This window comes from Papaver somniferum, chromosome 7 (assembly GCF_003573695.1).
Source record: "Papaver somniferum cultivar HN1 chromosome 7, ASM357369v1, whole genome shotgun sequence".
NCBI lineage: Eukaryota > Viridiplantae > Streptophyta > Magnoliopsida > Ranunculales > Papaveraceae > Papaver > Papaver somniferum.
In genome coordinates, this window is record NC_039364.1 from 146,531,969 (window position 1) to 146,549,227 (window position 17,259).

Here is a 17,259-nt window from a genome sequence, read left to right on the forward strand (position 1 = left end):
GTTGATGATGATCTTGCAAATATGTCTTCAATACTTTTTCACAAATCATATGAGGTAGAAGATCCTGTGAAGTAAGGAATCACAAAATCAGAGATTGTAGAGTTAATCCAGAGAAGAATAGTAGAATCTTCATCAATCCAATCTAAATACAAAGGATTTTCTATTCCATTGAGTTCGTTTCTTGGAGAGGTAAATTGAGCAGGACATGGACAAGATCCATCAAGATAATTCATAATTCTGAATTTTCGAATTACATGAATCATTAGTGATTTCCATGTGAGAAAATTATCATCTTAGAGTTTAAGATGAACAATACCAGTTAATTGATGAACAGGAACCCTAGAAATTGAATTAGAAGTTGGATTTTCCATTATAACAGTAGAGGAAGATGATGAAAAAGCTGAAAAGAGACTGTTAAAGAATTTTCAAAAAGAGGTCAAAGATCAAGAAAATTTTAGAGTTGAAGATCCATATGGCTCTGATAGCATAGAGGGATTGATGAAGAAAGGAAAAAAAATCTCATTAACAACAACAAAAGAGAGAAATCTCTTTAAGTACAGACTAAGACTCAGATACAGACAAGCTGTCAATGACAGCACATTATTGTCCGGACGCAAAACACTAAAGGCACTCAGTTAATACAAAAGACGCACTCAAACAATTATAACCGAAAATAACTGTCTTTCAGTTCACTATATATTAGTAAAAGTTTGTTAAGGTTTTCTAAGATGATTGTTCATTTACCAACTCCGAATAATTCAACACTCTTCGTCTTCAATATGAAATTAATTTTGCAACCCCTGGGACATAATTAGCAGGGGGTGCTTTTGTGTGCAGCCACGATTGGGCGCCACGTCGCTTATCCTCTCCTTTTTTTTCCTGTCGTATATTTGGACCATCTTTTTTGCCTTTGCTTTTGCCGGACGTTTAGCATTTTCCGTTGAGAAGTGAGTTCGCGAATCTGGCAAGTCTATTATAGCCTCTGATTTGCCAACTCCATAGGACTTGTCCTCAACATATATGGTAATTTTTCTTTTTGAAGCATTCATTATATGGTAATGGGTCCCACGTAAAGACAAACTTTCACCATTCAGTTTGAGGATAAAGTTTGTTGAACTGTTATAAACTTGCTAAAACTTAGTAATGGCTTCCGTTCTACAAATTGCAGTACAGAACTCTTGTTTACAATTCTCTACAACTAATCGTAGCATAAAACTCCGCAGATATTTTAAGTCGACAGTTCTCGACATCTCTGGTTCTGCAAAAATATCTCAAATATCCACATTTTCTTTACCAGTAAATTCTCATAACTTGACCATCAAACACATCTCCCGGGCATCACCTGAAGGTAGTAATTTCAACTGAAATCCAACTTTTCTCTGTTACTTTGCACTGCTTTAAGATTTTTAAAATTGGGTTTGTCTTAGCTAACCTATAGATTCCATGCTCACAAGTCAATAATTCAGCAGCAAGAAGCTAGAACTGTCTTAGAAGGGAGTTATGCTCAAAAACAGTAAGCGAAATTTCCTTCCATTTGTACTTATTGATATCTTGTTTTGATGGTACAATGCCACAGAAATTCCTGGTGAGTTACATGATGATTCAAAATTTGTACCTTTGAATGCTGAAGATCTTCAATACGGTCCTCCAGTAAGTGCTTACTTCAATGTGAGGTTTCCAATGCGCATAAAGCTTCAAATAATTGCGTTCTTGTTGTAGGCTCTGTTGTTGCTGGGATTCGCAGCCGAGGAAACAGGGCTGGTAATGTCTAAATTTGTGCTCCTACACTTGATAGTATACAATATCACTCCAGGTCTTCCGATAACTTAAGTTACACGAAACACTGTCGTTAATTTTTGACAGATCCAACAGTTTCTCAAAGCGATAGGTGGAGAATTCCTGAAGGTAAACAACAAATTTCACTCTACCTGGAATTATCACCATCAAACTCTTTCCAGGTACCTACCTAGTATATCCAGAATGGTTTTCCCTAGAAATCTAAAATTTTCTGTTATAATAGGTTGTTCATTGTACTGAGGATATGATTACTCGATCATTATGGGAAGCAATCAACACAGAGCAACCCAATTTGGAAGAAGTACAGGTTAACGGTTTCACCTTTTACACTTATGAATCAAGATAGTACTTCAGTAGTGTTTAACATATCCTATTAAAACAAAGCATTTCAAAACAGCAGTTCAACACCAGGATTCAGTAATCTTCACGTAGTTACGATCCCAATTCTATTGCAGATAGCAAAATCAGTTCCACGTGTTTGTTTCTTATCTGGTCTAACTGGGGAGGAAATGATGATGCTTATAGAAGAATTTCCAGAAATTGGTATGCAAACTTCCCTAATCATTAGCAAATATATATCTAGTCTACATATCAGCATTCATAAAGATAAGCTATCTGAAACTGAAATTCATTCTGCCATAACATGCTGAACAGAAAGATATAACTCAAGTATAATTGATAACTGCTGGTATGCTTCCATTACAAAACTGTACAAGATTACCTGAAGAAAACTGTTGAACGCAGGACTGGAACCTGTGGTATTTGCTGCTCTTGTTCCTAACAGTGCAGATAAGCTGTTACAAGAGGTGGTTGAAGAGGTTATCGGGGACCATGAAATGATGGTACGCTATTAAGCTCTTACTTCAATCTCCATAATGCTATTGCTGCCTGTCAAAGTGTTAATGACCTCTGTAACAAACTTCTTTGTTTCCTTCAATGCAGATTGCACAACAATCAGACTCAACATAGGCACATTCAGTTAGAAAGGGTAAAGACAGCCAATGCATACCTTCGTTCAGTACCTGAATTTTGACAGTCGAAGTTGGCAATGGAGATGCAAGATTTTGTTCCGACTTCTGAAACAAGGTTGCCAACTATAGCTAAAAAAAAGTTAGAATGGCAAACACTCCCAATAAGAAAATTACATGCTGACAATTTGCTGCAGACATTTAAGACATGTATTCCAACTATTCCCGTCCTACTGCAGTCGCCAGGATTACATTTGTCAGCTAGATAAATATCCAAACATCATATTTGGAGATCTGTTCATAAACGTACAGTGATGCATTAAGCTGAAAGGTCAAATATTACTTTATGGTTCCTCTCAGCAATAATCTTTACAGGATCAAATCCCATTTGTAAAATGATGAAATCTGATCGTATCCCTCAAAATAATTTCTCTACAATAAACGTCGGAGAAAATCTTTAATGCAGCGTGACAATCCCCACATATTCTAAGATTCTTCACTATCCGAATAGTGGCTTCAGGACCCAAATTGATCAACCCAAATGCCAAAGCCAGTTTTTCACTGTGATAAGAAATGACAGTTTCTTTTTCTTCATCATCTATATCGAACAAAACACGGGCTGTATCTGGGACATACCCAGCCGATTTTAATCTCTTGGTTACCTTCTCCAGTGTCAGCTCAATCTCTTTCCTTTGTGGGTGTGATTTATCACTTGCCACAAATTGGTGTAGTGTACCATTCAGTTCAATATAACTCCAATCAGGTGGCTTCTGGATTCCTCTCATCCATAACCTTCCTCACTGTTCTTGCATCTTCCCATCGATTCGCATTGCTAAACATGTTAAATAAGAGAACATAACGGGCTCCATGATCAGGATCTAATTCGAGAAGTCTTTTGCCTGCAATCTCACCCATTTCAACATTCCCATGAATTCTACAAGCACCCATAAAAGATCTCCATATTATAGGATCGTTATCAGTCGGCATTTTCTGGATAAATTCATAAGCCTCCTTCAAACGCCCACTTCTTCCAAACAGATCAACCATGCAGCAATAATGTTCATTTTCTGGTGTGATACCATGGACCATAAGCATTGAGTCAAATAACTTCGTTCCCTCTTCAATTAGACCTGTGTGACTACAAGCACTTAAAATTGCTATAACCGTAATCTCATCAGGTCTCAAACCATCCGACTCCATCTCCAGGAAAATGTCTATTGCTGTATTTCCAAGGCCATGCTGAGCAAGAGCTGAGATGATGGCATTGAAGAGAAAAACAGTTCTTGATTTCCGTGGAACTTCATGGAAAATATTGACTGCAGTTTATATGCTTCCACACTTCCCATACATATCTATGATAGCTGTTATGACTATGGGGTTAAAATTAAAGAACTGTGATTCTATGCACTGTTGATGAAGCTTTTTCCCTAAATCCAAAGCACCCAACCTCGCACAGGCCGAGATTACAGTAGCTAAGGTCACTTCATCTGGTTTTATGCCAAACTTTTCCATTTCTTTGAAAAGTTCTAATGCCTCCTTGTACTTCCCCATCTGACAGTAACCGCAAATCATGGCTGTCCAACAAACTAAGTCTCTTTCTTCCATCTGATTAAAGAGTTCCTGTGCCATATCAAGTTCTCCAGACCTCACATAACCTGATATCATAGCACTCCAAGCTTCAATGCTTTTACGCATTCCCATTTTACTGAAAACCAAATGTGCCATTTCCATCAATCCACACTTAGCATACATATCAACAAGAGCAGTCTTCAATAGAACACTAGTCTCATTGAAATTCAAGTTCTTGTACGCCAGCGAATGAATCTGCTTGCTAATCTTCTGAGCACCCACCCACGAGCAAGCAGAAAGTAACGCAACTATCGTGTACTCATCAGGATGAATACCAGAACCCCTCATTTCATTAAAAAGACGCAAAGCTTCATTAGGTCGACCACCTCTTGCATACCCACTGATCATTGTGTTGAATGAAACAAGATCTCTGTTACAACATTCATCAAGTAGCTGGCGGGCGTAGTCTAATTTATCCACAGTCGAGTAGAATGCAATCAGAAAATTCCTAATAAAAATATTTGATTCAAACCCAGTCTTTATTATGTATGAATGTATCCCTTGTCCTGATTTAATACTCGATGACTTCGCACAGGAGTTGATCAAAAACGGGAAAGTGAAGTTATTGGGAGAAACAATACCTTGGGCGATCATAGATTTGAAAAAATAGACAAGACTCTTGAGGGGATTCACTACGAGAGTGACCTCGAATCATGGTATTCCAAATGAAAACATTTGGTTTATCAATTTGATTAAAAAGACGACAAGAATAATCGAGGCCAATGGGCGTACCCGATAGCGAAAAGAAGGAAATGAGTCTACTAATAGGGTAAATGTCTTTATGAGAGCCATTGACTATAATCTGAGCACGGGTTTGGAGTGCTTGTTTGATAGCAGTGCAAGAATCGAGAAGAGAAACTGGTGAAGGGTTACCCATATACCTGTAGTCTACATCAGTTTTCAATTAGAAGCCTTCTACCTTGAATCCGTGCTAGTGTTCTCTCCTTCGTAAAAGAGTTAGGCAAAGAATACATGAAAAAAAAATGAAAAAGAAAATGCAGCAGAAAACAGAGCTGAATTTCGTTTGTCCGTTGGTTCAAATTTGAATGTTATGGTTTAACTTGGAGTATTTGCCTTTTACTCCAATAAGTAACCTCCAAAAATAATCAAAGTTGAGTAATCCTAATCCGTGAGCATTGAACCAGCAGTAATTTATGTGAGCTTGCCCCCGTTTGTCGAAACGGCTACCAGAAGGATGTCAGGTTTCTAGAGTACCCTAAAAACCAAAACCGAAGGGCCAAGAGGCACATCATCAAGCTACAACTAAAGATTTGAGAGTTAACCAGTACAAGGAAACGACTCTGATCCATCACGCCAATTGCCTTATCTGGGATCTTACAATGTAGGTAAATATACAGCCTGAAATCTTTTAAAAATTTATATACAGCCAAATACATTCCAACCAAGAACTGACCACAAACATCAGCTTGTTTCAGTCACTACCAAGTGCAACTGTGCAACGATAGTAAAACTACAAGCCTTTACAGTTCGATGTGCACAAATATTATAAACAAGAAACCAGTCTACTGTATAAGAATTGGGCTCGAAAAGGCGACGTGTGTAAATCAGGACCTGCTTTGAATATTATAATCAACCCCAAGTTTTTACACAAATAACGCAGGTCTGAAACCGAATATCTACAGTCTGTTTCTAACTACCTTTAAACCATGTATCCAGTCTATACCATTGACAACAGACAGAAAACATAACAGAGAAAACCAAGCACGAATGACGGAAAAAAGAGCCCATTACATGATTTCAGCCCTGCCTTCTGCTTCAGCAAGTTTGCCTCCGGTCCATCTCTTTAGCATCTCTAAGGCAGCCTTAGGTTGATCCATTGGAACCATGTGGCCAGCATTATGGACCTGTTCAGTTATTCAAAGCAGCTAAGCGTTAGTTCGACGCTTTACTTCGATTGCATAGGCGAAAAGTTTCAGATATAAAATTAACAAATCTACAAGCTTCTGACAGATGAGAAAGAAGGACCTTGAGGAAACTGAGAGGACCATAGCTTTTCAAGACTCCTGCTTCCGCTCCATCTACTACAAATGGAACTTTTGGGGATGCCACATACTCTTGATGGCCAGACCACTCCATGGCTTCAACCCACCTTGAATTCCCTGACAAGAACACAAATTCCTAGACGATCAAGTACAATTTGCTAAACTTAAACAACAATCCTGAGGACCAAGGTTGCTCACAGGTAATGAAAATTGAGTCATACAGTGAACTAAATAGTTACCTAGCCAATTGCATATGAGATCGTACTCTCCAGCATAAACAAGGAGTTGGATTCCATCTTCAAGTAGAGTAGGGATGCCAACCTCCAGATTCCTCATCCAGTCCATCAGCATGCCCTGGTACACAGTAGGGCTGCATGAAACAAATTCAATGTCCCCAACCCCAAGAGCATCCCTGACCTTTCTCTGGTTTAGAAACTTATCCATATTTGAGAAGTCATAGCACAACTGCCCTTTGCACTGAATTCTGATATCATAATGCTGCAGGCAGAGTAAAAAATAAAAATAAAAATAAAAAACTATAAGAACTTAATAGAACATGCTCGCGGTTCTTTTAACGCTTAATACACTTCATAATTGCATAAAGATTGAGACGTGAAATTAATTCATATCTTACATTTATATTCCCAGCAATCAATTTGATTCTACTAAATATAGTATTGCAAACAAGATATGAGGCCAGGCAAGCGAGGGTACCATCAGTACCTAAAAAGAAAATACGATACGATACCACGTCAGGGACTCAACAGCAGCTAACAGCCAACTAAATCAATTAAGAAACCATAAATTATATACAGAAAATTGCCATAGAGTTACTTTTTCATTTTTCCTTTTTTGTCCGTTTATAATTTACAACTAACTTACTGGACAATGAAAAGAAAATTCAAGACTAAGAGGTTACCACAAAGCTTGATTGCCAATTCACATGTTGGAAGGATCTTGTTAATGCTCTTCTGCTGAGATTCGTTAATTAGTCCCATATCTAATGCATAATCTGTATATGCCTTGTATTGGATGGCAGGATCAGTAAGTCCATTACCAATAGCAAATCCCTGTTCAACACATCACAAATGATGAAATCCGATCCAAGCAAAGTGACGGACCAAATTGAAATACCGAATCAGGTAGAAGAGAAGAAAATCACCTTTAAGTTTATATGGATCCCTTCTTTAGCCTTGTTACCTTGGTGGACTCGAGCAGCAAAAGCAGGTATGTAATGCCCAGCATATGATTCTCCAGTGATGAAAAAATCATTGTTTACGAACTGCGGGTGCTTCTGGAAAAAAGCCTGGATTCATAGAAAATTAACTCAGTTTCAAGTTCTAAATAGCAAACTTCTAGGAAAAGAGGCTGAAACCTTAAATGAACTTTGAGGGCAAGAAGAGAAAAGAATCAGTATCACCAATGCATGTAGAAATAACATGCAATTGAGGTGTTAATGCTACTGCAGCTAATCTAGCCATTTTCTAAAACAGATAGAATACTGCTTTTAGGAATTAAAAGGTGCTTAAAGCAAGTGAAAAGATATCCATCTGCAATGGCCGAGTGTCTTCTTGAGCGTTTTCTTTTTTTTTTTTTTTTTTTTTTTTTTGAAGCAATCTTCTTAAGTGTTATGTGGTTAAAGCAAGAAGGTTATCAAATATAAGTGATACACCAAACAGAATCTAAAGCATATTAGTAGACTAAATAACAATGGGGTACAAGACTCGGTATAAAGCATGAGTGGCTTGAGAAAATCCAAATATACTTTAAATTAGATGCGAATCTGGAAACTAAATACTTATAGCAGCAACAGACTAAAAAGGGACAACATACCTGCAAGAAGTCATAGAGATCGTCACTAACACCCGTTTCATCGTGACGAAGATCACGCTTATCAGAAGTATAGCTAAAACCAGTCCCGGTGGGTTGATCGACATAAATAAGATTTGATGCCTGCAGGTTATCATTATAAAATTCAATTCTCACATAAAGCAACTCAAAACTGCGAGCCATTTCTGAGATGCTCAAGAAGAACAGATACAAAAGAAAAGTGAACAGGAAAAATTCTCACCTTGTCCCAACCATATTCATTCAGCACAAGGGACATGTTATCTGCAATCTTAAAGGGTCCATTTTCATAAAATAGAGCCAATTCACTACTACAGCCTGGTCCTCCAGTCAACCATATCACAACAGGATCATCCGACTTGTTACCCCGAGATTCAAAGAAAAAGTAGAACATCCTACAATTTCAGATTAGACAAATTCTTTTTAAAAAAATGGCAAACAAAAAAGAAACAGTAACTACTGCCTTACCAAACTACAAAAAAAGTTACACAAAAACATGATAAAATTACTCCAAAAATTGGTAGATTACAATAGCTTCATCATAAAAAATTATAATATATTGTTCAAAACTTCAGCTACCATTGAACCATTTTATTTATTTTTTTGAATTCCATAATCAACATCCACATTTCCGTCCAACAAATATAATAGAAACCAATATCCACGTAAAAACCCACAACCCAAAGTCTCATTCCACCGTGGTATTACCCATACCCATCTCAGTTTCTTAATCTCTACTTACCCAATTTGAGTTCAACATTCACTTCATAATGAATTTTAACAGCATTCCTAATCTAAATTCCGTTCGTACCCCCTTAGAACCCCATTAACTAACCATTTAATAATATTAAAAAAAAAAAAAAGCTAATCCATACAAATTCATCAGAATCTAGGGTTATAAACCATACCTTGCAGCATGAGAATGTTCAAGTTTATAGTAACCAGCATGATGACCAAGATCTTCAACAGAAACACCATTAGTATCAATCAAATTTGGAAAAGTAAAACGTTTCTCAACAATCTTAGGAACATCAGCAGTTAGAGATTGTTCGTCAACAGGTTCAGCATCTTTAGGTATAAGATTAAGTTGACGGATTAGTCTTTCTGCTTGTGATGTTGTTCTTTCAATTGATTGTAACCCTAGAATATCAGAAACTGATTTTGCAGAACAATAAGTCAATGCTGAGATAAGAAGAAGAAGAAACAAGGAGAGACTAAGCAGTGATGAGATTCTTTTCTCCATTTTTTTAGGTGAGAGAGAGATGAAACAATGAAGAGGGAAGTCTGGCGTTGGAGGCACACGGACTCACGGAGTATTTATAATACTTCGAATGAACCGAAAATATCTCAGTTAGTTGTTGACACGTGTTTACGTGGCTTCTTTCCCTAGAGGCCTATTGTTGTTCTCGAATGCAACACGTTGCACTTGTGTTGAATCAGCATTTACAAGTACCAATACCACTAACCAGCAGAAAGATATTGACTTGTGCGATTCTAGTATGAAGGATCAAAAGAAAAACTACCTTTAGCTTTGTGTTTTATTATCAAAATGGGATTAGTACTCTAAACTCACTCTTTCACTAACTCGGAAACCATTAAACGCACCGCTCTACATTTTCTTTTCCAAGCTTGGATTCCACGATTAGACTTGCTCTAAGTATTTAACTTGGCAACTCTTCAACACTCATAAAATAAACAAAAAGTCTTCTCCCTTGTTCAACTAACATTATCTCCTCTGTTCAACCGACACACGTCAACCATGATCACTTTAACCTCAGATGAACAATTGATAAAAGGGAAAATGCTACTGGAAGCTCCGTCAACAGTGCAAAGTGCAACGCCACTTTAGTCTGAGACAGATACATTAAACATACACCACCAATCGTCACACAACCATCACCACAGGCTCATCCAAGACATGTAAAGAAAATCCTGAGCACAGTAACAAACCGTAATAGCTAGCTAGCACAGTTGATTTAGATCTCGGTCAAGAACTTCACATGACATGGGGAAGTACTCGTGATTGAAAAGTAGCAATAGAAAGACAAGAACATTTGACATGCAGTAGTTCTAAAAATCGCCAAATACATATGGATTTATAAAAGAAGCTAAACTCAGAACAATATATTACAGATATTCTCTCTCTTTTTGGTTGTAATTTAACAACTGTTAGATCCAACAGTCATGTTGCTGATAGCTCTCTCGTATGAGGAACGTGCAGAACCTTGGTTACGAATTCAAATTCAAATTCATTGAAATTAAGTAAGATGAGGATGAATGGGCAAGGGACGATTATGCATCTATGACCTAAGACCTCACTTTGGCAAGTCTTGCTCGTATTGCTTCTAGTTCTTCCTCGTCATCAGATCCCTCGGCTATAGCCTCTTCCTGTCAGGTAACAGGGAAATTTTACACCTTTTAGATCGATTCAGACACAAGGTAACAACAAATAGAGGATGGATGGATGTAGTTGAACGGTGAAAATACCTCAGCTGCTGTTTGGACAGGTTGCTTTAATTTTTCTCTTCTTGCTGCTACAGGAAGCTGTGCTGCAGTCTCTCCAGCAATTTCTGTCAAAACCTTCTCAACTTCTTGTTCGGTCTCCTCCTCGATGTCTTCTGAATCAAGTGCGTCGTCAAGAGCGTCATTTACCATTTCCTCAATTACTCCCGCCTGAAAGTGCATGATTAATGAGGTAATTCTTGCAGGTAAAGAAGATGCCTACTCGAGGTAAGAGTATGTATTACCTTGGTCATTTCTTTGCTGAATTCCTGCATTGTTGCGGCCATTTCTGGGGCCTTCATGAGGTTATTGACAAGCTTCATAACCTCAGTGCTCTTGGACAAATGACCTACTGTTCGGGCAATTGCTGCAAATCCCCACCAAAACACATAGCACCATAAAAAACATATTCTTAAAACGTTCCTGTAAACATGACTGGAACAAAATCTTAAGAACATATATATTTCACTACATACAGGGAATCATATATTACAAGGATATGAATCGCGCATGGCATCAAAATACAAATCTCTGACTAATGTTGTACCGGATTTCAATTCAATTTCTTTGCAGTACAAATATCAGAGCCTCAAAGGGGATGTAAGTTAATTTCCTCCAAAAACATTTACAAAGAATACTTATCCTCCGAAATCAAAAGGACGTTTTTTACAGTTATTAACGAGAACATCCACCAAAGAAGTAGGATCGTAACACAATTTCATGCTAGGCGATTCCTGTGCAAAGAATGGGCAAAGTGCTTAATATTGAACTAGTGACAGATGGTATTCTTAAAACCCTTGATCATATGATTAAAGTAAAGTCTTGACTTTTGTAGCAGTGCACACTATTAAAAGAGTGAAATAGACAAAACAACTTGCATATACAGGTATTTGCGTAACAACTTGCATGGACATGTATTAGAAAATACCGAAGTTTCAGTTAATAAAGCATCGTACCAACACTTTCACCAAGGTGCATCGAAATCGAGTTCATTTGTGCCTTATTCTCATGAAGTCGGTTCACTGCTTTTCTTGAACACACAATTTCCTTCGCAAGCGCCTAGTTAATATTTCAGGAAATGAGACTAGAGTATATATATTTTTAACAAAGAAAAACAAAAAATGTAAAGACAAGAGCTTTAAAATGGCAGGTGTATTGCAGCTCCGTGAAAAACATGGCAGAAATTGAGTCACTACTATAAGAAAACATACTAGAAACAAGTGTAGCCTTCTTAACCATCACTCGACCAAAAACAAATCTAGAATAAGGGGAAGTTACTAGAATGAAGTAGCGTATATGAAAACAGGATGTAAGATACTCTCTATCTTTGCAGTGTTAATTTAAGGCCTATATGATTCGAATCCATATACATACAGTTTACTAATACTACAGATGAAAGTCGTGACTGGCAACAATACGGTTTGGGATCATACTACATGCTCACTGATAAACCATGGTACAGTTACTATAAACCTACATACAGGTATTCCTATTTGCAGCTACATCAACCGGCCATTCCTTTTAACGAGAGGCTTAAGTACTGTACCACTTCAATGCATTATTCATTATACTGTAAACTCAACAAAGCAGAAATAACCTTGATTTTTTTTGTTGTGGATTAAAAGTTAGCTACTACCATAACCCTTTCAGTTATCGACTATCAATCTCCCTTGTTTACTCTACTGTTTTGCATTCTATAAAACTAACATAGAATATTAAGCATTCCTCAATCTCAACAACTCTTACTATAAATTTGTTACCTTTGCTGAGACCATATCATTTCTCTTAGCAGCTTCTCTAATTGCCTTCTGCACAGCTTTCTCTTCTCTCTCCACATCTAAGACGTTTAAAAAGATCAGAATTTAAAATCGCAAATTCAAAAACCTAAATTCACAACAAATTCGGGTATAATTTCTTCAAAACCAACAAAATTTAACAAACGAATTAACCATGAACCACACAAAGGTCACGAAGTTACAAAGTTTATTAAAAAAAAAAATCAATTTGAGACCTAATACATGGAGAAACAAGGTTCTGTGAAAAATACAACTTTACCTCTAATTACCTCTAATTTGTCTTTCAATATTACGGCATTCCTGTCTAAGTTTTCTTTGCCAATCTCTTAATTGCTGTTGAGGGTTTGCTTTTGGCTTCAACAAGTTCTTCACTTTCTCCATTACTTTGTCTATAAATAAAAACCCAAATCACAATTGATGGAGAAGAAGGGAAATAATAAAATCTACACTTGATATACCGCTTAAAACCGAAGCTAAATTTATTCCCCACTAGTCTAAATTCTGAAATCAATTTCTCTTCTTTTTTGGTTTACAAGTCTGCTTTCGAGTTCCAACTTTCAACGACTAATCTGCGGTTTTTGGTTTTTGCTGATAAACTTAACACGGTTTCCATTAGTAGTCATTACGCACCATTAAAACGCGTTGCCATCATTCATTTTCTTTTCAAGATAAATTTATGGCCGTTGATTGGTCAAATAATAAAGTTTTGGGTGGGCTTAAGCGAGGCTACGAGAGAGCTCCATCTATTCAAAAAGCAGCCCAAATCTCCCAATCCAAGACAAACGGTTTGTGGTAGACGTGACCTGTGTTACGAACTTTTTCCCTCGGACAGTGATGGAATACAACCCACATTTTGCTTAAATACAACCATAATAAATACATAATTAGCTGAATACAATCTTAATTATTTTTTATCAATTCTTTTATATGCCGCCACCCGTACGTTTGACTGATCAGTATAACTCGTACTGGCGTAATAACTTGCACTATCACCATCAAAATTCTGGACTTTTCGAAAAGAAAAAAAGATTAAGACGTCTTGGCACCACCAGTTCATTAGCCTATCTGATCCCAATAAGATAGGAAGCATGCATAGAATAGAGCTTAAGAGCTCCATTTTTAACAGGACTAAGTACGAACTTGTTAAAATCAAATGTGCTCAACCCATACCTGTTGTCACATTGATTAGATAGATTTTACTATTGATTGAGTGGATATTGACTGGGTGGTTATGATCTTATCAAAAATAAAAATTACATTATTGATTAATCAAGGACAAATTAGGAGAAAAATCCATGTAGATGGTTTCGATCTTCGTAACTAATTTTGAACATTAACTATCGATAATTTTTTTGTGTCCTAAGATCAAAATGATTATACGATTCCATGATTGAATTTTTTTTCTTCTTCTGAATGAACTGTTTCCACGATCATTAATGAAATTAATTAAAAATAATATTCACGAAATATGGATGTTTCGGACAACAGTCGAAGACTACAAATTCGTTCGGATTTTTTATATTTTTATTCCATTTACTTGATTGTAGTATTAAGGGCAGGAGAAACCCTAAAACAATAAAGAAGAGATGATATAGTTGGCTTGACCTTTTAGGGTTGCATTTAGTCCCTTTAAAAGAAAAGTGCAAAAAAAATTGAAAGTAAATTATCGGTTGTATTTAACCCACGGGGCTTGTATTTAGTCACTGCCTTCCCTAATTCTTTATTGTGTCCCTTGATTATATGTTTTTTGTATTCTATTTTACCCCTTATTACCCCTTACAATTTGCATTACGCTGATAATCTGTACTATTATAATAGATCTGATACGAAAACCAAATTTCATATGCATTATTCATTTTTATGTGAAATCACTCAGTTTTTTTGTCAAGTTTTAAAACTCTCAAACCAAGAACGGTAAGATGACATTATGGTGAAGCAACTTCTTATGTACTTTAGTAGCCAAATAAGTTTGAGTATTACCTAATATGAAATAATACAACAATATCGTCCCAATCATAAAAATAAGTTTAATCATGTTATTTTCTAATAGAACAGATGAAGAACACGGCAGAAAAATTCATATGTTAAGTTCCAAAATAAAGGACGGCGCTGAACCTGTGATATATGGAATGAGGAGGCAACTGTCAGATTTCACAATTTTTTTTCCAGAGAGTCGTTTGTAATACAACTCTATTTGTCGGCCGAACCATGTTTATTGAACATTTTATGTCAGCAAATTACAGTAATTGATTTCATCAATTAAGGTAACATACACAGTAGGAATCATGTCTATATAATACATTAACATCATTCTACAAATTATAATGTTTGTCTTGTTTTCTACAAGGAGGGGACTTAAAGAAGTGTTAGAGGAGATTAAGATGACCGTTGAACAGTAAAAGAAAATTTTCAAATTTTGTATTAAACACGTGTATCATTTGATCTCATTTATACATTTTTAAAATTATTTAAACACAAAATAAGACAAAATTAAGACAAAATATTGTAGAGTTACCCTCATCATCACCCCAAAAGACTTCAGGCCATTGTTAAACACGTTTTCTCTCATGCTTCAGTTGAACCAAAGTGACGCATTTTCCATCAACATTTTATACTATCATTCTTCATCAATAGCTTAAAATCATCTAGATGCTTGAAACAAAGCATAAAGACACTGCAAGCATATCTTGGATGAATCAAATTAAAAAAATTGGTTATCGAAGTGATAGTCTTTCACAAGAACATAAACAAAATGGTCTCTCCTCAAAATAGCAAAGCACTCATCAGAAATAACAAGAATTTTGTAACCAAAGCACCCTAATTTCTGAGAAATATCGACAAGCTAAAGAAAATATGAGAATTTTGAATGATAAACTTTTTCAGTAATCCCAACATCAATTTATATAGAAACCTTAGACATAAATTAACCATTTCAAAATTCCTAGAATGTTTCGTCTACCTAGATTTAATATATACCCTTACTTTCTTAGTTCTGAGAAGTATTAGGTTCAGAGAATGTAATGGTTGCGAGAATAATTGTACTTGGTGGAGCTCTAATTAAATGTAACCTATAATTAAAAAAAAATGTTGGAGTAAATAATCTAAATCGCTGAATCTAACCTGTTAAATACAAGGGTATTGTGTGTTCAGAAGTTATTATCTTAGCATTCCGAACCAGTCCTGGATATGTTACTGGCACCCTGACTCCGCACTGCCAAATGCCAAGCATGCATCCACCCCTCCACATGTTAACTGAAATATGAAATGATTGATTTGATTAGCAAAATAAATAAATAAGTGATACAAGTAATCCCATAATGTAAGAGATGTATGATCGTTCAATCCTATATGGGATGTATCCCAATCAACATCATTAAATAGGATTATGTTGGATGTATCTCAATTTAAGATGATGCGCTAATTTTTCATTTAAAATGAAAGAAAAAAACCAGTCTCAACACACTTTCTCAATCACAATTTCATTAGTCAAATAACATTTTCAATTAATGATTTGCAATAATTCATATCACACCCATGGCTAAAATAAAAGGAAGCAATTATCCTAAAGTTCATATATACGAAGATAAATTCCACCTGTTTTCGTGTCTGATAGCGTGCAACCAGTTATATTGGTGTTAATCAAAACCAATTCCATAACTGTAATGGTGGTGAAGTGATGCATCGGAAAATCGAATTTGATTAACCACGGGTATACGGTGCACTATATAAGGACAATGGTAAACAAAGATCGTTCCCACGAGGAGTGTCCAACACTATTTCCAATCAATACGCGTTAATTTCAAGTCAAGGATGATTCAAAGCGAAGATTTCATAATTTCAATACTACGAAAATAAGCTAACAAATGAAATAAATTGAATTTCAATGGATGTTGTCAAGGATGTAAACGTGGCAAGGCTTCTGAAACCTTTAGTAGGCGAGGTTTCACTTGTATTCAATCGCAGGGATTTTGGGATAGCTCATGTAAAGTAACAAACCTAGTTTCTTGTGCATGGAAGATACGACGGTTAAGATTTGTTGACAAGGATTATCAAAATATGTTTTTTCTCAACCTAAGATATAAATCCTAATAACCATTCATACAAGGCATGACTAGTATAACAATGTTCATAAATCAATTGGTAACAAGTTTCAATGAGAATTTTTATTAACCGAACAGTAGAATATACATGGTATGGAATATGAAAAATTAAATAGAAAATAAATCATTGAAGAGGCACAAACATTTATCATTAAGCTTTTGCAGTCAAAAACCTTTGTTTGTGGACACAAATAAACAAGATTACGAGTTCATCCTTTCAATGATTTAGCTAACCATGATTTTCTTAAAATCCATAAAAATGATTAAGGAATATAATATGCTAAGCAAGTCGAAAAACAAACCTAAATAGTTAAAACCTAGTTTCTTCCCTGAAAAACGACCTCTTCTCCTTGCGTCTGAGTATGGTATATTTATGTGTTGCGAAGAAGTCCAACTGGACCATGTAAGCATCGTCAAAGCCCAATCCGACTTCCAAATTCAGGTCTCTCCCAATTCCGACCACAACAAACTTCTTGTTTTCTGACCATCTCCCAAATTCATTGTTGTTGCTATCAAATCCCCATTAAATCAAGAACATGGAAACGTCTACTGAACATACATCCTCAACTTGTTATTGTTGTGTTTATGTCTCAATCGAGAAATGCCATTTAATTCA

At 36.1% G+C, this 17,259-nt stretch overlaps 3 protein-coding genes and 1 pseudogene across 5 annotated transcripts; 1 reads left to right on the plus strand and 3 right to left on the minus strand.

Annotated features, from left to right (window-relative positions):
• Positions 1-1,115: 1,115 nt before the first annotated feature.
• On the plus strand, positions 1,116-3,124 carry LOC113298673. Of its 2 annotated transcripts, none has more exons than XM_026547468.1 (8): positions 1,116-1,348; positions 1,577-1,650; positions 1,720-1,761; positions 1,864-1,905; positions 2,021-2,104; positions 2,253-2,340; positions 2,542-2,639; positions 2,735-3,124. In XM_026547468.1, exons 1-8 carry the CDS (start codon positions 1,144-1,146, stop codon positions 2,828-2,830), a joined length of 729 nt encoding a protein of 242 aa, XP_026403253.1. In that variant the 5' UTR covers positions 1,116-1,143; the 3' UTR covers positions 2,831-3,124. The 2 variants fall into 2 exon arrangements, with proteins under 2 accessions (XP_026403253.1, XP_026403255.1); XM_026547470.1 differs by having other exon boundaries at positions 1,118-1,348; positions 2,740-2,916.
• Positions 3,122-5,279, minus strand: LOC113298672 (annotated as a pseudogene).
• A 462-nt stretch (positions 5,280-5,741) lies between these two features.
• Positions 5,742-9,543, minus strand: LOC113298674 (serine carboxypeptidase-like). Its single transcript, XM_026547471.1, has 9 exons — positions 9,154-9,543; positions 8,469-8,640; positions 8,231-8,350; positions 7,560-7,703; positions 7,317-7,467; positions 7,032-7,120; positions 6,637-6,895; positions 6,381-6,514; positions 5,742-6,259 (listed from the first exon to the last, which is right to left on the minus strand). The coding sequence occupies exons 1-9, from the start codon at positions 9,486-9,488 to the stop codon at positions 6,143-6,145; spliced, it is 1,521 nt and encodes a 506-aa protein (XP_026403256.1). The 5' UTR covers positions 9,489-9,543; the 3' UTR covers positions 5,742-6,142.
• A 703-nt stretch (positions 9,544-10,246) lies between these two features.
• LOC113298675 (vacuolar protein sorting-associated protein 24 homolog 1-like) lies at positions 10,247-13,167 on the minus strand. 2 transcript variants are annotated; one of them, XM_026547472.1, is made up of 6 exons: positions 12,813-13,167; positions 12,508-12,584; positions 11,704-11,806; positions 10,993-11,114; positions 10,733-10,918; positions 10,247-10,633 (listed from the first exon to the last, which is right to left on the minus strand). In XM_026547472.1, the coding sequence occupies exons 1-6, from the start codon at positions 12,922-12,924 to the stop codon at positions 10,553-10,555; spliced, it is 681 nt and encodes a 226-aa protein (XP_026403257.1). In that variant the 5' UTR covers positions 12,925-13,167; the 3' UTR covers positions 10,247-10,552. The 2 variants fall into 2 exon arrangements, with proteins under 2 accessions (XP_026403257.1, XP_026403258.1); XM_026547473.1 differs by having other exon boundaries at positions 12,803-12,945.
• Between the last annotated feature and the right edge of the window lie 4,092 nt (positions 13,168-17,259).